The sequence below is a fragment of the Salmo trutta genome, chromosome 1 (genome assembly GCF_901001165.1).
Source record: "Salmo trutta chromosome 1, fSalTru1.1, whole genome shotgun sequence".
In the NCBI taxonomy this organism is placed as follows: domain Eukaryota; kingdom Metazoa; phylum Chordata; class Actinopteri; order Salmoniformes; family Salmonidae; genus Salmo; species Salmo trutta.
The window spans coordinates 18452428-18473275 of NC_042957.1; the positions used below are offsets into that span (position 1 = coordinate 18452428).

At 45.1% G+C, this 20848-nt stretch overlaps 1 protein-coding gene across 1 annotated transcript in view; it reads left to right on the forward strand.

Moving 5' to 3' along the window:
- Positions 1-20848, forward strand: part of LOC115205325 (fibronectin type III domain-containing protein 1) — a 93956-nt gene that overhangs the window by 15799 nt on the left and 57309 nt on the right. Inside the window, exons 2-12 of the mRNA XM_029771582.1 lie at positions 1588-1782; positions 2373-2459; positions 3770-3838; positions 10340-10621; positions 10990-11088; positions 13297-13414; positions 13564-13751; positions 15486-15593; positions 17332-17526; positions 17694-18985; positions 19623-20848. The exon at positions 19623-20848 is cut by the window's right edge and continues 127 nt beyond it. Coding sequence (XP_029627442.1) covers positions 1588-1782; positions 2373-2459; positions 3770-3838; positions 10340-10621; positions 10990-11088; positions 13297-13414; positions 13564-13751; positions 15486-15593; positions 17332-17526; positions 17694-18985; positions 19623-20848 — 3859 coding nt within the window. The remainder of the gene's footprint in view (positions 1-1587; positions 1783-2372; positions 2460-3769; positions 3839-10339; positions 10622-10989; positions 11089-13296; positions 13415-13563; positions 13752-15485; positions 15594-17331; positions 17527-17693; positions 18986-19622) is intronic.

Genomic DNA, 20848 nt, shown 5'->3' on the forward strand with positions numbered 1-20848 from the left:
GTTTTAACAACAACAGTCTGTTTAAACAACAGCAGTCTGTTTCAACAACAACAGTCTGTTTAAACAACAGCAGTCTGTTTTAACAACAGCAGTCTGTTTTAACAACAGCAGTCTGTTTTAACAACAGCAGTCTGTTTTAACAACAGCAGTCTGTTTCAACAACAGCAGCAGTCTGTTTTAACAACAACAGTCTTTTTAAACAACAGCAGTCTGTTTCAACAACAGCAGTCTGTTTTAACAACAGCAGTCTGTTTCAACAACAGCAGTCTGTTTAAACAACAGCAGTCTGTTTAAACAACAGCAGTCGGTTTTAACAACAGCAGTCTGTTTTAACAACAGCAGTCTGTTTCAACAACAGCAGCAGTCTGTTTTAACAACAACAGTCTTTTAAACAACAGCAGTCTGTTTCAACAACAGCAGTCTGTTTTAACAACAGCAGTCTGTTTCAACAACAGCAGTCTGTTTTAACAACAGCAGTCTGTTTCAACAACAGCAGCAGTCTGTTTTAACAACAACAGTCTTTTTAAACAACAGCAGTCTGTTTCAACAACAGCAGTCTGTTTTAACAACAGCAGTCTGTTTCAACAACAGCAGTCTGTTTAAACAACAGCAGTCTGTTTAAACAACAGCAGTCTGTTTTAACAACAGCAGTCTGTTTCAACAACAGCAGCAGTCTGTTTTAACAACAACAGTCTTTTTAAACAACAGCAGTCTGTTTCAACAACAGCAGTCTGTTTTAACAACAGCAGTCTGTTTCAACAACAGCAGTCTGTTTAAACAACATCAGTCTGTTTAAACAACAGCAGTCGGTTTTAACAACAGCAGTCTGTTTTAACAACAGCAGTCTGTTTCAACAACAGCAGCAGTCTGTTTTAACAACAGCAGCAGTCTGTTTTAACAACAACAGTCTTTTTAAACAACAGCAGTCTGTTTCAACAACAGCAGTCTGTTGTAACAACAGCAGTCTGTTTAAACAACAGCAGTCTGTTTTAACAACAACAGTCTTACTGCTGTTGTTTGTGATCATGATGAATTCAGTTAAAGTTTTCTTTATGAGAATATAAATGAGATTGTTTTCAATGCTGAATCATTATCAACTGCTGGAGATGTATGAACTAAACCCTCACACACTCCTTTCCAAGGACTCCAGTGACTGTCTGTCTGTTCACCAGGGTTAGACTGGGACTTTTATATCGATGGTTTAACCCTTCACTAAATGCTTTTTTCCATTTCCTGGGCCTAATGTTGGACATGGAGCGTGTTATGCTGTCATCTCAATAACAACTGCATTTTCAACACTATCAAGGAAGGATACACAAATGTTTCCTTTCCACTATATTTTTTCCTGTCCTGTTTAATTTTAGCATACTGCTACGTATTTGCTGTGTTTTGCATGGATAAATGCAGTCAATAAGAAGACAGTCTTGTTTTCATGTCATTGATCAGTTGAGCCCCAACTCCTCCTCCTTTTTAATATTTACCAACATTAAGTATTTTATCTTGATTTCTTTACTGTCTATTTTTGTGGTGTGTGCATGCGTGCGTGCGTACGTGTGTGCGTACGTGCGTGCGTACGTGCGTGCGTAGCCGACAAGCCCATGCGGCCGCGGAACGTGAAGCTGACGTCAGTGGACAAGGGCCTGAGGGTGAGCTGGGAACCTCCCAACGAGCTGGACGGTCGCCCAGTGGACCGCTACACCATCAGCTACGGAAAGTCCATGAGGACACTGCGCTTCATCAAGGTGGACAAGGACAGACGCTCCGAGGTACTGGAGGATGTTGGTAAGACATTGAACAAAACAGAAACAGAGAGAGAGAAATAAAGTGGGACTGAAGGAGAGTGGGAGAGATAAAATGAGAGAAAGAGAGGGAGAGTAAGAAGGAATGTTAGGGGGTGAGCATGACAGGACTGGTGGTGGCAGAGAGAGAGAAAGAGAGAGAGTGAGAGAAAGAGAAAGAGGAATGAGGGAGAGAAAGAGAGAGAGGGAGAGAGGGAGGGATGGATGGAGGGAGAGAAAGAAAGAGAGAGAGTGAGAGAAAGAAAGAGGGATGGAGGGAGAGAAAGAGAGAGAGAGAGGGATAGAGGGATAGAGGGAGAGAAAGAGAGAGAGGGAGAGAAAGAGAGAGAGAGAGGGATAGAGGGAGAGAGAGGGAAAGAGAGAGAGGGAGGGGAAGAGAGAGAGGGATAGAGAGAGAGAAAGAGAGAGAGGGAGAGAAAGAGAGAGAGAGAGGGATAGAGGGAGAGAAAGAGGGAATGAGAGAGAGGAAGAGAGAGAGGGATAGAGGGAGAGAAAGAGAGAGAGGGAGAGAGAGTGAGAGAAAGAGGGATGAGGGAGAGAGAGGTTTGCCCTAAACTACGGAGTGTGTTTCAGAGCCCGGAGTTCTGCACTTTCTGAAGATGAGTGCCGAGAACGAGGAGGGGATCAGCAAACCTGTCTACAGAGCAGAGACGCCAGGAGGTGAGGGGTGTTTGTGTGTGTGTGTGTGTGTGTGTGTGTGTGTGTGTGTGTGTGTGTGTGTGTGTGTGTGTGTGTGTGTGTGTGTGTGTGTGTGTGTGTGTGTGTGTGTGTGTGTGTGTGTGTGTGTGCAGTATGTGTTCCACTGTAAGGTGAGAGATGCGTTTCAACACACGTTGTTAATGTGCACTTTACACTAACAGTGCTTTTAAACAGTCACAACATACCCCAACTAAAACATGGCAGCCCCAGACTGTAGTTATTGTAGGTTTACTGGGGCATTTAGGACCAAATCCCAACTGAAGGCCTGATGTTTTCCAACAGCATGAAAGCAGTTCACCCGCCCTTTGTCACATTTCCATTTTCCTCTGAGCTTGGAGCTTGGCATCACAGGGCTATACTTCATCAGCAGCCCAAGCCTGGGGCCAGCCCTTGTTTTCCACATCTAAACCTATCCTCGGTCCAATATCCCAAACCCATGTGTTGTGGTCACTGACTCTGTGTGTGTCTGTCTGTGTGTGTGTGTGTGTGTGTGTGTGTGTGTGTGTGTGTGTGTGTGTGTGTGTGTGTGTGTGTGTGTGTGTGTGTGTGTGTGTGTGCATGTGCGTGTGTGTGTGTGTGTGCGTGCGTGCGTGTGCGTGCGTGTGCGTGCGTGTGTGTGTGTGTGTGCGTGCGTGTGCATGCGCATGCGTGTGCGTGCGTGCGTGTGTGTGTGTGGTGTGCGTGCTTGCGTGTGTGTGTGTGTGCGTGCATGCGTGTGTGTGTGTGTGCGTGTGTGTGTGGTGTGCGTGCGTGTGCGTGTGTGTGTGCGTGCGTGCGTGTGCGTGCGTGTGTGCGTGTGTGTGTGTAGAGGGACTGGGAGTGTGTGAGATGATATGCTCCTTGCAGATCTGTTCCCACAACATGCTAGCAGCATTAGTCATCGTAAATAACACCACGTTGCTTCTTCATCATTAATGTGTTTGTACAGACCTAGTGCTCTGTTATAGCAACAGGTCCACAATATGAGTTATGGATGGAGAGGGAGAGAGAGAAGGAAGGGGAGGAGTAGAGAGGTAGAGAGCACGATGGTGGAGAAGGGAAGAGGGAGAGAGAGAGATGAAGAGAGAGGGGGAGGAGAGGTACAACCTGATTGAAATGTTATAACAGTGACATCATACTGCTTTCAGTACTAATAGTTGATTTGTTATGATATAAAGAAGATACTGAAAACCACCTGTGTGTTTTTTCTTTTTACCTGTGTGAAGTCTGCAGTACTTACTTGTTCAGTGTTGACCCTGTGGTTTACCTGTGTGTGATTACCTGTTCCCCAGGTGGTGAATGGGTCAAACTGGACGGCTTTGCAGTGGTGGGCGGAGCACCTGTCAACGCATCCTCTCCAGGTAACATAGAACGTGGCTCCAGTGTACTCAAACGGAGTATATATTTACACCAACGTGGATATCGTTCATTCGCATGTTAGTCTTGGAACTAGAAGGGAAATTATCCTTTGAAGTCCCATTACAAAGGCAAAGGGGAAATTGCAGCTGTCATCGCAAAGGTAAAAAAAGCTCCATTCTTTAATGTGATAATTAATCCTAATGTTATGACTCTGGTAGCCAGGGAAACATGGCCCAGTCCCCTCTCTTCTCCCTCTGCTCTGAGTTGATGGGGCGGGTCTTTCTAACTGAACCACTGATATGTCTGGCCTTGTCCGTAGCACCTCGGATCTCCAGGCTTCCACGAAAGACAGAGGCTAATATCTGGCAGTCAGAGGGTTGTTGTCTTTATTCTTTTGGAACTTTTGTGAGTGTTTACTGTGTATTTTTCTATTGTTTATTTCCCTTTTGTTTATTATCTATTTCACTTGCTTTGGCAATGTAAACATATGTTTTCCGTGACAATAAAGCCCTTAAATTGAAATTGAGAGAGAGGGTGAGGGCGACAGAGAGGGAGAGAGAGAGGGTGAGGGGCGAGAGAGAGAGAGGGGCTAGAGAGAGAGAGAGGGTGAGGGGCTAGAGAGAGAGAGAGAGAGAGAGACGGTGAGGGGCTAGAGAGACAGAGAGAGTGACGGTGAGGGGCTAGAGAGAGAGATTGGGGTAAGGGGCCAGAGAGAGAGAGAGTGAGGGACTAAAGAGAGAGAGAGGGGCTAGAGAGAGAGAGGGTGAGGGGCTAGAGCGAGAGAGAGAGAGAGAGTGAGGGGCTAGAGAGAGAGAGAGAGAGAGAGAGTGAGAGAGAGAGAGAGAGAGAGAGAGAGAAGGTGGGGGGCTAGAGAGATGAGAGAGAGAGAGGGGGGAGAGAAAGAGAAGGTGGGGGCCCTCCTTCTCTCCCTCTCTCTCCTTCTCTCTCTCTCTCCCCCTCTCTCTCTCTCTAGCCCCCCACCTTCTCCCTCTCTCTCTCTCTCTCTCTAGCCCCCCACCTTCTCCCTCTCTCTCTCTCTCTCTAGCCCCCCACCTTCTCTCTCTCTCTCTTTTTCTCTCTCTCTCTCCCTCTCTCTTTCTCTTTCTCTCTCACTCCCTCTCTCTCTCTCTCCTTCTCTCGCTCTCTCTCTCCCTCTCTCTCTCAATTCAATTAAATTCAATTCGATTGACTTTATTTACATGGCAAGTTCATTATTACTTACATTGTCAAAGTATACATATAGAAAAATATGGTTGTCCCTCAGGTTGTGGCATGAGGACACATATTTGGCTGCCAAAACTGCACATTTTGGCTTTAAACCCAATTAATATTAGATTTTTTCTTCATCTTTTATAGTTTCAAATTCTTTGTATTGAATTATAATTTTGGGAAAGAAATATTCTCTTAGGTCTGAGTATTTGTCACAATGTAATAGGAAATGCAGCTCTGTCTCTACCTTTCCCCTGGAGCAGAGTGAGCACAGCCTGTCCTCTCTGGGCAGCCAGGTTTGTCTGTGACGACCGGTCTCTATAGCCAGACTGTGCTCACTGAGTCTGTACCTAGTCAGTGTTTTCCTCAGTTTTCTATCAGTTACAGTGGTCAGATAGTCTGCCACCAAGTACTGTCTGTTTGGAGCCAAATAGCATTGAAGTTTACTTAGATTTTTTGTGGTGTCTTTCCAATAGGTGATATATTTTTATTTTTGTTTTGTGATGATTTGGTTGGGCCAGATTTTCTGAGTGCTGTCCTGAGGCTCTATGGGGTTGGTTTGGGTTTGTGAACTGAGCCTCAGAACCAGCTGGCTGAGGGGACTCTTCTCTGGTTTCATCTCTTGACATTGTAGAGCTGTGTGATGGAATGTTTTGGGGTCACTTGTTTTTAGATGGTTGTAAAATTTGATGGCTCTTTTTTCTATTCGAATGAGGAATTGGCCCAATTCTGCTCTACATGCGTTATTTGAAGTTTTTCTTTGCACTTGCAATACAGTCTTGCAAAACTTGTTTTTTTTAGGTTAATGGTCAGAGCCCAGGTCTGACAGAACCTGTGAAGACGATCTAGGTGCTGCTGTAACCCCTCTTTAGTGGGAGACAGCAGCACCAGGTCATCTGCGTACAGCTGACACTTGATTTCAGTGTTGTGTAGGGTGATACCAGGTGCTTCCGATTCTTCTAATGTTTTTGCCAATTCATTAATGTAGATGTTAAATAGTGTTGGACTTATTGGGCAGCCCTGTTTCACTCCCCGTCCCTGAGAGAAGAAGTCTGTTTGCTTGTTGCCAATTTTAACTGCACATTTGTTTTTAGTGTACATTGATTTAATAACATCATATGTTTTCCCTCCAATACCACTTTCTATTAGTTTATAAAAAAGATCTTTGTGCCAAATTGAATCAAATGCTTTCTTGAAATCTACAAAACACGAGTAGATTTTGCCTTTGTTTTGGTTTACTTGTTTGTCAATTAGAGTGTGGAGGGTTCTCGCTCTCTCTCTCTTTCTCTCTTTCTCTCTCTCTCTCTCTCTCTCTCTCTCTCTCTCTCTCCTTCTCTCGCTCTCTCTCTCCCTCTCTCTCTCCTTCTCTCGCTCTCTCTCTCTCTCCCTCTCTTTCTCTCTCTCCTTCTCTCTCTCTCCTTCTCTCTATCTCTCTCTCTTGCTCTCTCTCCTACTCTCTCTCTCCCTCTCTGTCTCTCTCTCTCTCTTTCTCTCTCTCTCTCTCTCTCTCTCTCTCTCTCTCTCTCTCTCTCTCTCTCTCCTTCTCTCGCTCTCTCTCTCCCTCTCTCTCTCCTTCTCTCGCTCTCTCTCTCTCTCCCTCTCTTTCTCTCTCTCTCCTTCTCTCTCTCTCCTTCTCTCTATCTCTCTCTCTTGCTCTCTCTCCTACTCTCTCTCTCCTTCTCTCTCTCTCCTCTCTCTCTTGCTCTTTCTCTCCTCCTCTCTCTCTCTCCCTCTCTCTCTCTTGCTCCCCCCTCTTTCTCTATCTCTCTCTCTCTCTCTTGCTCTCTCTCTCCCCATCTCTCTCTCATTCTTTCTCCCTCCCACTCTCTCTCTCTCTGAATTTGAATTTGAGAGATAAACAGAGAGACAGGGAGAAATAAGTTAAGAATCCATAGACTCTAACCACTTCTGAGAAAATTGGAAAACACTAAACAAACATAAACACGAAGAGTTATCTATCCAAAACGGAGATATATGGATAAATTACTTCTCCGATCTTTTTGGCCCTATAACAAAGAACAAACAGCAAAAACAAATACAAATCATAGAATCCACTATTAAAGACTACCAGAACCCACTGGATTCTCTTTTACATTGAATGAACTACAGAACAAAATACAAACCCTACAACCCAAAAAGGCCTGTGGTGTTGATAGTCTAAATGAAATGATAAAATATACAAACCACAAATTCCAATTGGCTATACTTGAACTCTAACATCATTCTAAGCTCTGGCATCTTCCCCAATATTTGGCTCCAAGGACTGATCACAACAAATCCACAAAAGTGGAGACAAATTTGACCCCAATAACTACCATGGGATATGTGTCAACAGCAACCTTAAGAAAATCCTCTGCCTTATCATTAACAGCAGACTTGTACATTTCCTCAGCGAAAACAATGTACTGAGCAAATGTCAAATAGGCTTTTTGCCAAATGATTGTACGACACACCACGTATTCACCCTGCACATCCTAATTGACAAACAAACAAACCAAAGCAAAGGCAAAGTCTTCTCATGCTTTGCTGATTTCCAAAAAGCTTTTAACTCAATTTGGCACATGGGTCTGCTCTACAAATTGGGGGAAAACATACAACATTATAAAATCCATGTACAGAAACAACAAGTGTGTGGATAGAATTGGCAAAAAAACACACATTTCTTCCCACAGGGCTGTGGGGTGAAACAGGGATGCAGCTTAAGCCACACCATCTTCAACATATATATCAACTAATTGGTGATGGCACTAGAACAGTCTGCAGCACCCGGCCTCACCCTACTAGAATCTGAAGTAAAATGTCTACTGTTGCTGATGATCTGAGGCTTCTGTCACCAACCAAGGAGGGCCTACAGCAGCACCTAGATCTTCTGCACAGATTCAGCCAAACCTGGGCCCTGACAGTAAATGTCAGTAAGACAAAAATAATGGTGTTCCAAAAAAGGTCCAGTTGCCAGGACCAGAAATACAAATTCCATCTAGACACCGTTGCCCTACAGCACACAAAAAACAATACATACCTCAGCCTAAACATCAGCACCACAGGTAACTTCCACAAAGCTGTGAACGATCTGAGAGACAAGGCAAGAAGGGCCTTCTATGCCATCAAAAATAACACAATCCGACATACCAATTAGGATCTGGCTAAAAATACTTGAATCAGTTATAGAATCCATTGCCCTTTATGGTTGTGAGGTCTGGGGTCCGCTCACCAACCAAGAATTTACTAAATGGGACAAACACCAAATTGAGACCCTGCATGCAGAATTCTGCAAAAAATGTCCTCAGTGTACAACGTGACACACCAAATAATGCATGCAGTGCAGAATTATGCCGATACCCACTAAATGTCAAGAAAAGAAAAGAGCCATTAAATTCTACAACCACCTAAAATTAAGCGATACACAAACCTTCCATAACAAAGCTATCACCCACAGAGAGATTAACCTGGAGAAGAGTCCCCTAAACAAGCTGGTCCTGGGGCTCTGGTCACAAACACAAACAGACCCCACAGAGCCCCAGGACAGCAACACAATTAGACCCAACCAAATCATGAGAAAACAAAAAGATAATTACTTGACACATTGGAAAGAATTAACAAAAATACCAAAGCGAACTAGAATGCTATTTGGCCCTAAACAGAGAGCACACAGTGGCAGAATACCTGACCACTGTGATTGACCCAAACTTAAGGAAAGCTTTGACTATGTACAGAGCATAGCCTTGCTATTGAGAAAGGCCACCAAAGGCAGACCTGTCTCTCAAGAGAAGACAGGCTATGTGCACACTGCCCACAAAATGAGGTGGAAACTGAGCTGCCAAATGTATGACCATATTAGAGACACATATTTACCTCAGATTACCCACAAAGAATTAGAAAACAAATCCAATTTTGTTAAACTCCCATTTCTATTCTCTCAAGATGTGTGACCTGTTGCCACAAGAAAAGGGCAACCAGTGAAGAACAAACAATATTGTAAATACAACCCATATTTATGTTTATTTATTTTCCCTTTTGTACTTTAGCTATTTGCACATAATATGACATTTGAAGTGTAATGTTTATTGTTTATTTCACTTTTGTTTATTATCTATTTTACTTGCTTTGGCAATGTAAACATATGTTTCCCATACCAATAAAGCCCTTAAATTGATATTGAATTGAGAGAGTGACAGAGAAAGAGAGAGTGAGTGAGAGAGAAACAGGGAGAGAGTGAGACAGAGAGAGAGAGACAAAGAGAGAGAGAGAGACAGACAGAGAGAGACAGAAAGAAAGAGACAGACAGAGACAGAGAAATAATGAGAGAGACAGACAGAGAGAGAGACATAGAGATAAAGTGAGAGAGAGACCGAGAGAGACCAAGAGAGAGAGTGAGCGAGAGAGAGAGAGAGAGAGAGAGAGCGAGAGAGAGAGAAGGGGGATTAGTTGTGGCAGGACAGAGATAGGTCAGCGAACCCTCTCACACACAGACTGCTTCTGTCCTGTCGGGAACTGTTGTCCTATCCTCCTTTCCTTGTTCACTTTCTTCTCTTCACTTCTCCTCTTCTCATCTCTCCTTCACTGATCGAGCAGGTAATAACTCCTACATATTCATTTCATAAGAGCATAGTGACTAACCCTGTATGACCCTATCTTATGCCCACATCTACTTTATCACTCTGTCTGACTGGATTGTATCAACCTCTGCTGAAAAGGCATTCATTCACTCAGAGGGAAAGAAGACTGCGCAGCCTTTCATCTGACAATGATTATGAGAAAGAGGGATGAGAGATGGGGGGGAGGAGAGAAAGGAAAGGGAGGGAAATGTTTTTCATTATGTTGTCAGTGCATCACTCGGCATGCCAGCGAAGCACGGGAGGGGTGGGGAAGAGAAGATGGATGGCGGAATTGTCTGGCTGTCTGTCTGAGACAACTGTCCAGGCTGGAGTCAGACAGACATCATGTGATAACACCAGGAAGTAGGAAACAGGAAGTAGCAGCAGATGACATGGGAAGATTGTGTGGTCCGTGGTCCCTGTCTGTGTCCACGTTGTGACATCTCCATTGGTTACAGCGTCTCAGATACTGTAACTTGTTTTGATTATTGGAGAATAATTCATTTTGGGCAAAGGGGGACATTTGGGGAGTTTCCCTGAGTACTCCATGGCATTTAAAACATTTCAAAGCATAATGATGAGATAGAAACTCATAGAAGTGATTGCAGCGATCTGCATGTGAACCTGAGATTCCTTATGGTCTTATCAGGGTCAGGTGAACCATAGTGCACTTCAGCGATATTTTTCTCTCTCTTCCAGCTCATCCATCTCCTACTCCAGACACCCGGCCCAGGCCTGACCCCCCTGTGAGGATCCATGTGAGGACAGAAACAGAAATAGGGGTAGATGAGGCATTGCGCCCCTCAGGCCTAACTTCCCCCAGGGGGCAGCGGATCCGGAGACCCCCCCAGTCGTCCTCTGGCCCTCGTCAGCCAGAGAGGGCCAGGGCAGGGCCAGCCCTGCTGGACCAGAGGTCCCAACACCAACAACACCACACCCAGCCACAGGCAGACCAGAGAAACAGACACAATCACAAACTAGGTAAGAGCACCTGGATCTCTCTCACACCGAGTTTGCATATTGTTGTGTAATGAGGGAATTAGAAGGTAGGCCCTTAAATGGCAGGTATTCTAAAACTCAGCCTGAAGAAGAGTCTAGTAGTATAAACGCTTAGCAATTGTACAGCTTGATGTTATATAATGGTTCATCTGCTCCTACTTACAGCGTATGTATTCTTTGTAGATACCTGTACATAGTTTACTAAAGTTTTCTTCATCGTACTGGTCGCCTACTTGTTGTCTTTCTTGTACATTGTTGTGTGAACAGTACAGTATGTACTGTGTGTGTTTAGTGCCCACCCATAGTGTGTTGTAGAGTTTAAACGCTGACCTATGTCTCTCTGTTCATAGCCTCTGAGTCCGTCTATGTGGTATCACTGCAGGCACAGAGAGCAACGGGGCGGAGCGCGCCAAGCAACAGGGCCACCCTGACCAAAAAAGCTCCACCAGGTACACCTTATGGCCATGTTATGAGTCTTTACAACATCCTTGGAAGCCTTTATAACAGCTTCATGAGCCTTTAAAACCACTCTTATTTAACTACATCCAGCTGCAAGGAAATCATCTTCAGACAACACTCAAGCTTCTAATTATATTATATTGTATTATTATTATATTATTACACTATTACAATATTATTACATTATTATATTATTACACTATTACAATATTATTACATTATTATATAATTACATTATCATATTATTATATTACATTATTATATTATTATATTTTTACATTATTATATTATTACACTATTACAATATTATTACATTATTATATTATTACATGATCATATTATTATATTACATGATTATATTATTACATGATTATATTATATTATTACATGATTATATTATTACATGATTATATTATTGTATGGTATTATTACCTTATTATATTATTACATTATTATATTGTTACATTATTATATTATTACATTATTATATTATTATATGGTATTATTACATTATTACATTATTATATTATTACAGTATTATATTATTACATGATTATAGTATATTATTACATGATTATATTGTATTATTACATTATTACATGATTATGTTATTATATGGTATTATTACATTATTATATTATTACATTATTATATTGCTACATTATTATATTTAATTAATACATTATTATATTGTATTGTATTATTACATAATTTTATTTTATTATTATATTACATTATTACGACACTCAAACCACATGACACAACACACGTTTTAGAGTTTTACACCATTTCAACACCTCTCCTCATATAGCAATGTAAAAACAGACTACATTTCAGTAATGCACACGCTTAGAAAAAACGATTCAAATCAAATCAAATCAAATTTTATTAGTCACGTGCTGAATTCAACAGGTGTAGACCTTACAGTGAAATGCTTACTTACAAGCCCCTAACCAACAATGCAGTTTAAAAAAAATACAGATAAGAATAAGTCATAAAAGTAACAAGTAATTAAAGAGCAGCAGTAACTAACAATACCAAGACTATATACAGGGGGGTACTGATACAGAGTCAAAGTGCGGGGGCACCGGTTAGTTGAGGTAATATGTATATGTAGGTAGAGTTATTAAAGTGACTATGCTTAGATGACAACAGAGAGTAGCAGTGGTGTAAAGAGGGGGAGCGCTGGGGGGGACAATGCAAATAGTCTGGGTAGCCATTTGACTAGATGTTCAGGAGTCTTATGGCTTGGGGGTAGAAGCTGTTTAGAAGCCTCTTGGACCTAGACTTGGCACTCCGGTACCGCTTGCCATGCGGTAGCAGAGAGAACAGTCTATGACTAGGGTGGCTGGAGTCTTTGACAATTTTTAGGGCCTTCCTATGACACTGCCTGGTATAGAGGTCCTGGATGGCAGGAAGCTTGGCCCCAGTAATGTACTGGGTCGTTTGCACTACCCTCTGTAGTGCCTTGCAGTCGGAGGCCAAGCAGTTGCCATACCAGGCAGTGATGCAACCAGGATGCTTTTGATGGGGCAGCTGTAGAACTTTTTGAGGATCTGAGGACCCATGCCAAGTCTTTTCAGTCTCCTGAGGGGGAATAGGTTTTGTCGTGCCCTATTCACATCTGTCTTGGTGTGCTTGGACCATGTTAGTTTGTTGGTGATGTGGACACCAAGGAACTTGAAGCTCTCAACCTGCTCCACTGCAGCCCTGTCGATGAAAATGGGGGCGTGCTCGGTCCTCCTTTTCCTGTAGTCCACAATCATCTCCTTTGTCTTGATCACATTGAGGGAGAGGTTGTTGTCCTGGCACCACACAGGCAGGTCTCTGACCTCTTCCCTTTAGGCTGTCTTGTCGTTGTCGGTGATCAGGCCTACCACTGTTGCGTCATCAGCAAATTTAATGATGGTGTTGGAGTGAAGAGGGAGTACAGGAGGGGTTCTTTGTCCCCATATGAGAACCCTTTTTGGTTCCAGGTAGAACCCCTGTGGAAAGGGTTCTACCTGAAACCCAAAAGGGCTCTACCTGGAACCAAAAAAAGGTTATTCAAAGGGTTCTCCTATGGGGACAGCCAAAGAACCCTTTTAGGTTCTAGATAGAACCTTTTTTTCTAAGAGTATAGTAACTTATTTTCAGTTAGTTATGCTTAGACCTGCAGACCTCCAGACCATGTTGTGTGTTGTGTGTCCCCCATGCAGAGCCTGAGGAGCATGAGGCCAAAGACATCAGCGTGAGGGTCATGTCCCCTCAGTCTGTCCTCATCAGCTGGGTGGACCCATCTATCGAGATGGAGAAGGTCCTCCCTGGGGGCTCCAGGTGAGAGAGAGAGAGAGAGAGAGAGAGAGAGAGAGAGAGAGAGAGAGAGAGAGAGAGTGTGTGTGTGTGTGTGTTTTTGTGTGTCTGTGAGAAAGAGAGAGAGAGAGAGAGAGAGAGATAAGTCATATAATCTATTTTCCCCTCTCCAGACACTACACAGTGAAGTACAGGGAGAAGGGTGAGTCTGCTCGATGGGAGTACAAGGAGACCAACCAGAGGAGGCTGCTGATAGATACCCTGTCAGCTGACAGGATGTATGAGTTTTCTGTCCGCATCTCCAAGGGAGACAACCATGGCAAGTGGAGCACATCTGTGTTCCAGAGGACCCCAGAATCTGGTAGGTTGTCTTACTGCCTGTCTGAAAAGAAAGGATAACCCCAAGTCTTCAATGTCATTTCCCATCTTTTAAAGTGGCAATCTATAGTTCAAACAATACAAAAGTGACTGTTTTGGTAAAGGGATTAGTGATGTGGCTGCGGAGATGTAACCACTCTCAGATTAACAGACAGACTATGGACTGACCAACATTATAGTTTGAACCAGGTTATGAGGCTTTACAGTGTTTATTTACATGTACTTTGTTTACAAACATTGGAGTTAAACAAGGTTATATTTTGTGTTCTGATGTTGTATGACAGTTGAACTAAGCTCATGAGGCATTCATAAATTACATTCAAGAATCAATAGGTTTATATAAGATTGCCCCTTTAAGAGAGAAAATTGTATTTTCTTGATGAAAGCTGCTATTTTCGTTTATTTAAATTTTCAATGAGTCACATGAGTCATACAGTGTCATACAATAAAAGATGTAAGGGTAAATCATAGGTTTTGCCATTGATTCATATTTAATACAGATTCTTCCATTCAATCCCTACTTACCTTAGACTGTAAACTGTCATGGTCAAAACATATAGATTCAATGATTGTAAAGATGGGGAGAGGTCTGTCCATAATAAAAAGACGCTCTGCTTTCTTGACACCACACTCCAAAAAGCAAGTCATACAGGCTCTAGTTTTGTCTTATCTTGATTATTGTCCAGTTGTGTGGTCCAGTGCTGCAAGGAAAGACCTAGTTAAGCTGCAGCTGGCCCAGAACACATTTTGCTCTTCATTGTAATCAGAAGGCTGATATAAATACTATACATGCCAGTCTCTCTTGGTTAAGAGTTGAGGAGAGACTGACTGCATCACTTCTTCTTTTTATAAGAAACATTCATGTGTTGGAAATCCCAAGTTGTTTGCATAGTCAACTTACACACAGCTCTGACACACACACTTACCCCACCAGACATGCCACCAGGGGTCTTTTCATGGTCCCCAAATCCAGAACAAATTCCAGAAAGCGTATAGTATTATATAAAGCCCTTATTGCCTGGAACTTCCTTCCATTTCATATTGCTCAAATAAACAGCAAACCTGGTTTCAAAAAACAGATAAAGCAACACCTCTTGGCACAACACCTCTCCTCTATTTGACCTAGATAGTTTATGTGTATGTATTGATATGTAGGCTACGTGTACCTTTTAAATTGATGTAGTTATGTCCTTGAGCTGTTCTGGTCTATTGCTGTTCTGTATTATGTCATGTTTCATGTTCTGTGTGGACCCCAGGAAGAGTAGCTGCTGCTTTTGGAACAGCTAATGGGGATCCTAATAAAATACCTTAATGAAAACCTCTGCCAGTTTGTGGTTTCCATCTCATTGCTTTGTGTCATAATTCAGCACAGTTAGTGTGTATCACTCCCATCCTCCCCTTACTGATCCTGGATACTGGAGTCATACAGTATATTCTGTCATGAGTGTAGCATTCATACTGTAGCATTCATACAGCCTGGCTGACTGCTGCTTGGAGCTCTAGTCTAAATTTCCTTAGAGGATCTCCGGGGTGTGTTCTCTGGAAATGTATAGTGAACTTTACTTTACTTTTTCCCTATTTGAAGGCTATCGGCATTAACTACAGTACTATTACTGTACAAGTAGCCACTTTCCTTCTTCTCTTCTCCTAACTTCTGTTTTCTCTCTCGGTACACATTCCTTCTCATCCCATCCCTTTTGTCCTCTGTGCTCCTCAGCTCCCTCCGGTCCTCCAGAGAACTTTCACGTGAAGGCGCTGAGAGGGAAGGGAACCGCCGTCACGGCGACCTGGGACCCTCCTGAGGAACCCAACGGGAGGATACGTGGTCAGCGCATGACACTCCTCTCTGATCCTTCAGTAGATGATTTCACTGTACACGTGTAGGATCTTCATTTGACCAGTTTCTCACAGCAGCAAAAGGAAATGTGAATTATTGTGTGGATTATAATTAATGGACATTGTTGAAGTGGTTGATACATTTTTTGTTATAGCAAATCAGGTATGACACTTAAAAGTAGAAATTACAAACTTTAAAATGTTGAATAAGCTACAACTTGACATTTCCTGCTGTGTACATTGTATCTCTGGTCAAATATGTGTTGACAAATAAACAGTCAAACAGTCAACTAATTGATCAATATGATTCCATCAGTTATTCAATTGATCAATCAAAGCCCCACCTAAATACTTAATCAATCCATCAATACTAAACCACATTATACATCAATTTATTGATTCAGTTTTAATAAACACATACAGTTGAAGTCGGAAGTTTACATACACCTCAGCCAAATACATTTAAACTCAGTTTTTCACAATTCCTGACATTTAATCCTAGTTAAAATTCCCTGTCTTAGGTCAGTTAGGTTCACCACTGTATTTTAAGAATGTGAAATGTTAGAATAAAAGTAGAGAGAATTATTTATTTCAGCTTTTATTTCTTTCATCATATTCCCAGTGGGTCAGAAGTTTACATACACTCAATTAGTATTTGGTAGCATTGCTTTTAAATTGCTTAACTTAGACCAAACGTTTCGGGTAGCCTTCCATAAGCTTCCTCCTGACAGAGCTGGTGTAACTGAGTCAGGTTTGTAGGCCTCCTTGCTCGCACAAGCTTTTTCAGTTCTGCCCACAAATTTTCATTATGGCCAAACAGTTCTATTTTTCTTTCATCAGACCAGAGGACATTTCTCCAAAAAGTATGATCTTTGTCCCCATATGCAGTTGCAAACCTTAGTCTTGTTTTTTTTATAGCGGTTTTGGAGCAGTGGCTTCTTCCTTTCTGAGCGGCTTTTCAGGTTATGTCGATAGAGGACTCGTTTTACTGTGGATATAGATACTTTTGTACCTGTTTCCTCCAGCATCTTCACAAGGTCCTTTGCTGTTGTTCTGGGATTGATTTGCACTTTTCGCACCAAAGAACGTTCATCTCTAGGAGACAGAACGAGTCTCCTTCCTAAGCGTTATGACGGCTGCGTGGTCGCATGGTGTTTATACTTGCGTACTATTGTTTGTACAGATGAACGTGGTACCTTCAGGCTTTGGGAAACTGCTCCCAAGGATGAACCAGACTTGTGGAGATCTACCATTTTTTTCTGAGGTCCTGGCTGATTTCTTTTGATTTTCCCATGATGTCAAGCAAAGAGGCATTGAGTTTGAAGGTAGGCCTTGAAATACATCCACAGGTACACCTCCAATTGACTAAAATTATGTCAATTGGCCTATCAGAAGCTTCTAAAGCTATGACACAATTTTCTGGAATTTTCCAAGGAGTTTAAAGGCACAGTCAACTTAGTGTATGTAAACTTCTGACCCACTGGAATTGTGATACAGTGAATTATAAGTGAAATAATCTGTCTGTAAACAATTGTTGGAAAATGGACTTGTGTCATGCACAAAGTAGATGTCCTAGCCGACTTGCCAAAACTATAGTTTGTTAACAAAAAATATATGGAATGGTTGAAAAACTAGTTTTAATGACTCCAACCTAAGTGTATGTAAACTTCCGACTTCAACTATACATTGTTGGTGCTCTGTAATGATCCTGGTACTCCTCCCCTCAGAGTACATCATGTCCTATGCTCCTGCCATGAAACCCTTTGGGATGAAGTCAGTGACATACCGCGGCAGCATCACCTCAGCCATCGTAGACGGCCTCCAGCCTGGGGACCGTTACATCTTCAAGATCAGGGCCACCAACAGGAGGGGCCAGGGCCCTCAAACCAAAGCCTTCAGCGTGGCCGTGCCTCGTGGCACCGGTAAGCACATCTACTGTGTGTGTGTGTGTGTGTGTGTGTGTGTGTGTGTGCGTGCGTGCGTGCGTGCGTGCGTGCGTGCGTGTGTGTGCGTGTGCATGTGTTGATAGTTGCATTTCTAATGTCCTAATGGTTTGTACACTTAACTAATACTCCATCTTACTTGCCAGCCAACAGCGCTGCCTCCCCGCCAACTCATCACTCCAAGAGCCAAGGAGGCCGTAGAACCAGCCACACACCTTCTCGGACCACCGAACAGGACAGTTACCATGATGATGACACCGATCTCCAATTAGATGCCATGACCGAACAGCTAGCCACACCCACCCAGACCACATCCTCCCCGCCCGCCACCAGACGGACACGCCCACTCACCCAGACACGCTCCTATCACAGCATCTTCTCAGATGTGAGGGGCACAGTCAGGAAGGGGGCGACCAATCAGCAACTAGGAGGCGGTACCTCTTCAGCCAGAGACAAGGGGAGAGAGACAGAAACAGAGGATGGACAGGAGGAGGAGTACAAAACAACAGAACCCAATCCAGAAGAACAGAAGGAGGAGAGGCTCACTAACGAGGCTCTGGAGGAGAAGAAAGAAGCAGTGACTCAGAACAACGGTGTTCCTTCTGAACCTGAGGAGGAGGACAGGAGCCATGGCAGAGGGAGAGGGAAGGATCCAGCTGTAGATGAGACCTCTAGCCCCAGCTTCAAAGCAGAGGTTCCCTCATCAGAGGGCTCCTCATCATCGTCCAAACCCTCCTACCCTCTCCGCAAACCTCTCTCCGGTAGACGCATCAACTCTGGTCGACAGAAATTCTCCCGGACGTCAGGCTTAGGGTCAGTGTTCCAGCCGAAGACACAGGATGCAGAAATGGACAGTGCCTCCTCCTCTTCGTCCTCCAGCCCATCCCACAGCCAGGAGTCAGCAGCCATCAGGAAAGACGATGCGGTCACCAACTACGCCGAGGGTAAAAACACCTATGACCAGCCCAGTGTCACAGAAACCAAACCCTCCACCTCCACCTCCACCCCAGAGCAGGCCATCTCAGAGCCCGAGGCCGAGGCACCTTCTGTGGGTAGGGGTCCTGCTCTGCCGGGTCGTGGATATGGTTATGGCAGGAGGAAACCCGGGATCCTGTCTCGAGGGAATCCAAATGGCCGAGTTCTGACTGGACTCCGCAAACCTGGGTCAGCCTCAACATCGACCGGAGGCAAGATTCCCGAAACGTCACACACTCATGGCTCACACACTCCTAACGCGCAGGACTCAACACACCACCAGGAGAAAAATGACCACAACGACTACAAAAACACAGAGACAGAGGCCACAAAAGAAGAAGAACCCACTTCCAATTCCCAGACCATATCCTCGACACATCCCTCCGAGGACGCAAGAGAGGACAGGAGAGAGGAGAGAGGGAGAGAGGACAGGAGAGAGGAGGAAGGGAGGGGAGACAGGAGAGAGGAGAGAGGGAGAGAGGACAGGAGAGAGGAGGAAGGGAGGGGAGACAGGAGAGAGGACAGAGGGAGAGAGGACAAGAGAGAGGAGGAAGGGAGGGGCGACAGGAGAGAGGACAGAGGGAGGGGAGACAGGAGAGAGGAGACAGGGAGGGGGGACAGGAGAGAGGAGGGTGGGAGGGGAAACAGGAGAGAGGAGGGTGAGAGGGGTGACAGGAGAGAGGAGACAGGGAGGGGGGACAGGAGAGAGGAGGGTGGGAGGGGAGGCAGGAGAGCGGAGGGGTGAGAGGGGAGACATGAGAGAGGAGGGAGTGAGGGGAGACAGGAGAGAGGAGGGAAGGAGGGGAGACAGGAGAGAGGAGGCTGAGAGGGGAGACAGGAGAGAGGAGGGAGGGAGGGGAGACAGGACAGAGGAGGAAGGGAGGGGAGACAGGAGAGAGGAGGAAGGGAGGGGAGACAAGAGAGAGGAGGGAGGGAGGGGAGACAGGAGAGAGGAGGGAGGGAGGGGAGACAGGAGAGAGGAGGGAGGGAGGGGAGACAGGAGAGAGGAGGGAGGGAGGGGAGACAGGAGAGAGGAGGGAGGGAGGGGAGACAGGGGAGAGGAGGAAGGGAGGGGAGACAGGAGAGAGGAGGTGGCGAGGGCAGACAGGAGAGAGGAGGGTGAGAGGGGAGACAGGAGAGAGGAGAGAAGGAGGGGGGAGAACAACTACAACACCCCAGCTCCCCCTCCCTCCAGGATTAACCCCTTTGGGAACCGGCACCAGAGCAGGTTTGGAACAGGGACGGGGAGCAGTAGCAGGGCCTCCTCACCCAGGGCGGACGGGAGGGTTCCCTGGAGCAGGACTACCTCCTCGTCCTCCGTTGGGGCAGGGAGACCCCTCCTTAGAGGAACCCCCTCCAGGACAGTTGCATTGGGGGCAGCAGGAGCCACGGGGGCAGCAGGAGCCTCAGGGGAATCGAGGACCTCAGCATTGCAGGAGACCAGTGAGAATGCTAAAACCTCCTCCACCCTCTTCCCATTAAAGAACGGGGAGGGGGCGGGGTCACCTAAACCCTCTCTGCCCAACAGGAATGCAGTTCTAGGTGGATCTAGGAATCCCATCACCTCCTCTTCCTCCTCCAACACCTCCTCTAGTGGTCGTAGAGACTCCAGTGAGCCAGTCCACAGAGGAAGCAGCATCAGGGAGGACAGCAGTAATGACCATGAGGAGGACTATCTCTACGAGGGGAGTAAGGAGATCTATGAGAGGAATGAGAAAGTCACAGACCCAACCCCTGTCCCCAAAACTACTACGACCACTACCACCACTACCACTACCTCAGCCCCCAGTACCCCCCGCAGGGTGTCCCAGAGTGGGGATAATGAGAGTGTGGACCCCAAGCCTGGTAGAACCAGACCCGGTTTAATCCCTGGTTCTACATTCCCCCGACGTCCCATTTTAGGTCCCAACGGGAGGGTGAGATCCCCCCTGCTCACAAACAGGCAGACGGCTTCTAGGTTCCCCTTTAGAGCACAACCAGCACAGAGCACACAGTTAGGTTCCTCTAGCCCAGACACATCCCCTTCCTCTTCTTCCTCTTCCTCCTCTAGTCTGCCACAGCCAGACCGCAGGGTTAACGGGGGCACTAGTGTTAGCACTGGAGGCTCCCCCCCTTCCCTCTCTCTCCCCTCCCTCAGACAGACCTCCTCTAGTGAGGGTTCTCATGGTGACAGCCAGGGGTCTCAGGACTCCTCCTCCTCCTCCTCATCCTCATCCAGAGACTCTTTGGGTGGGCAGGGGACGAGGATGCGCTACCCCAGTCGGTCAGACCCCTTCCTCAGGGGTAAAACCCCTAGCGGAGGCCTCAAGCCTGGCTACGGAAATGG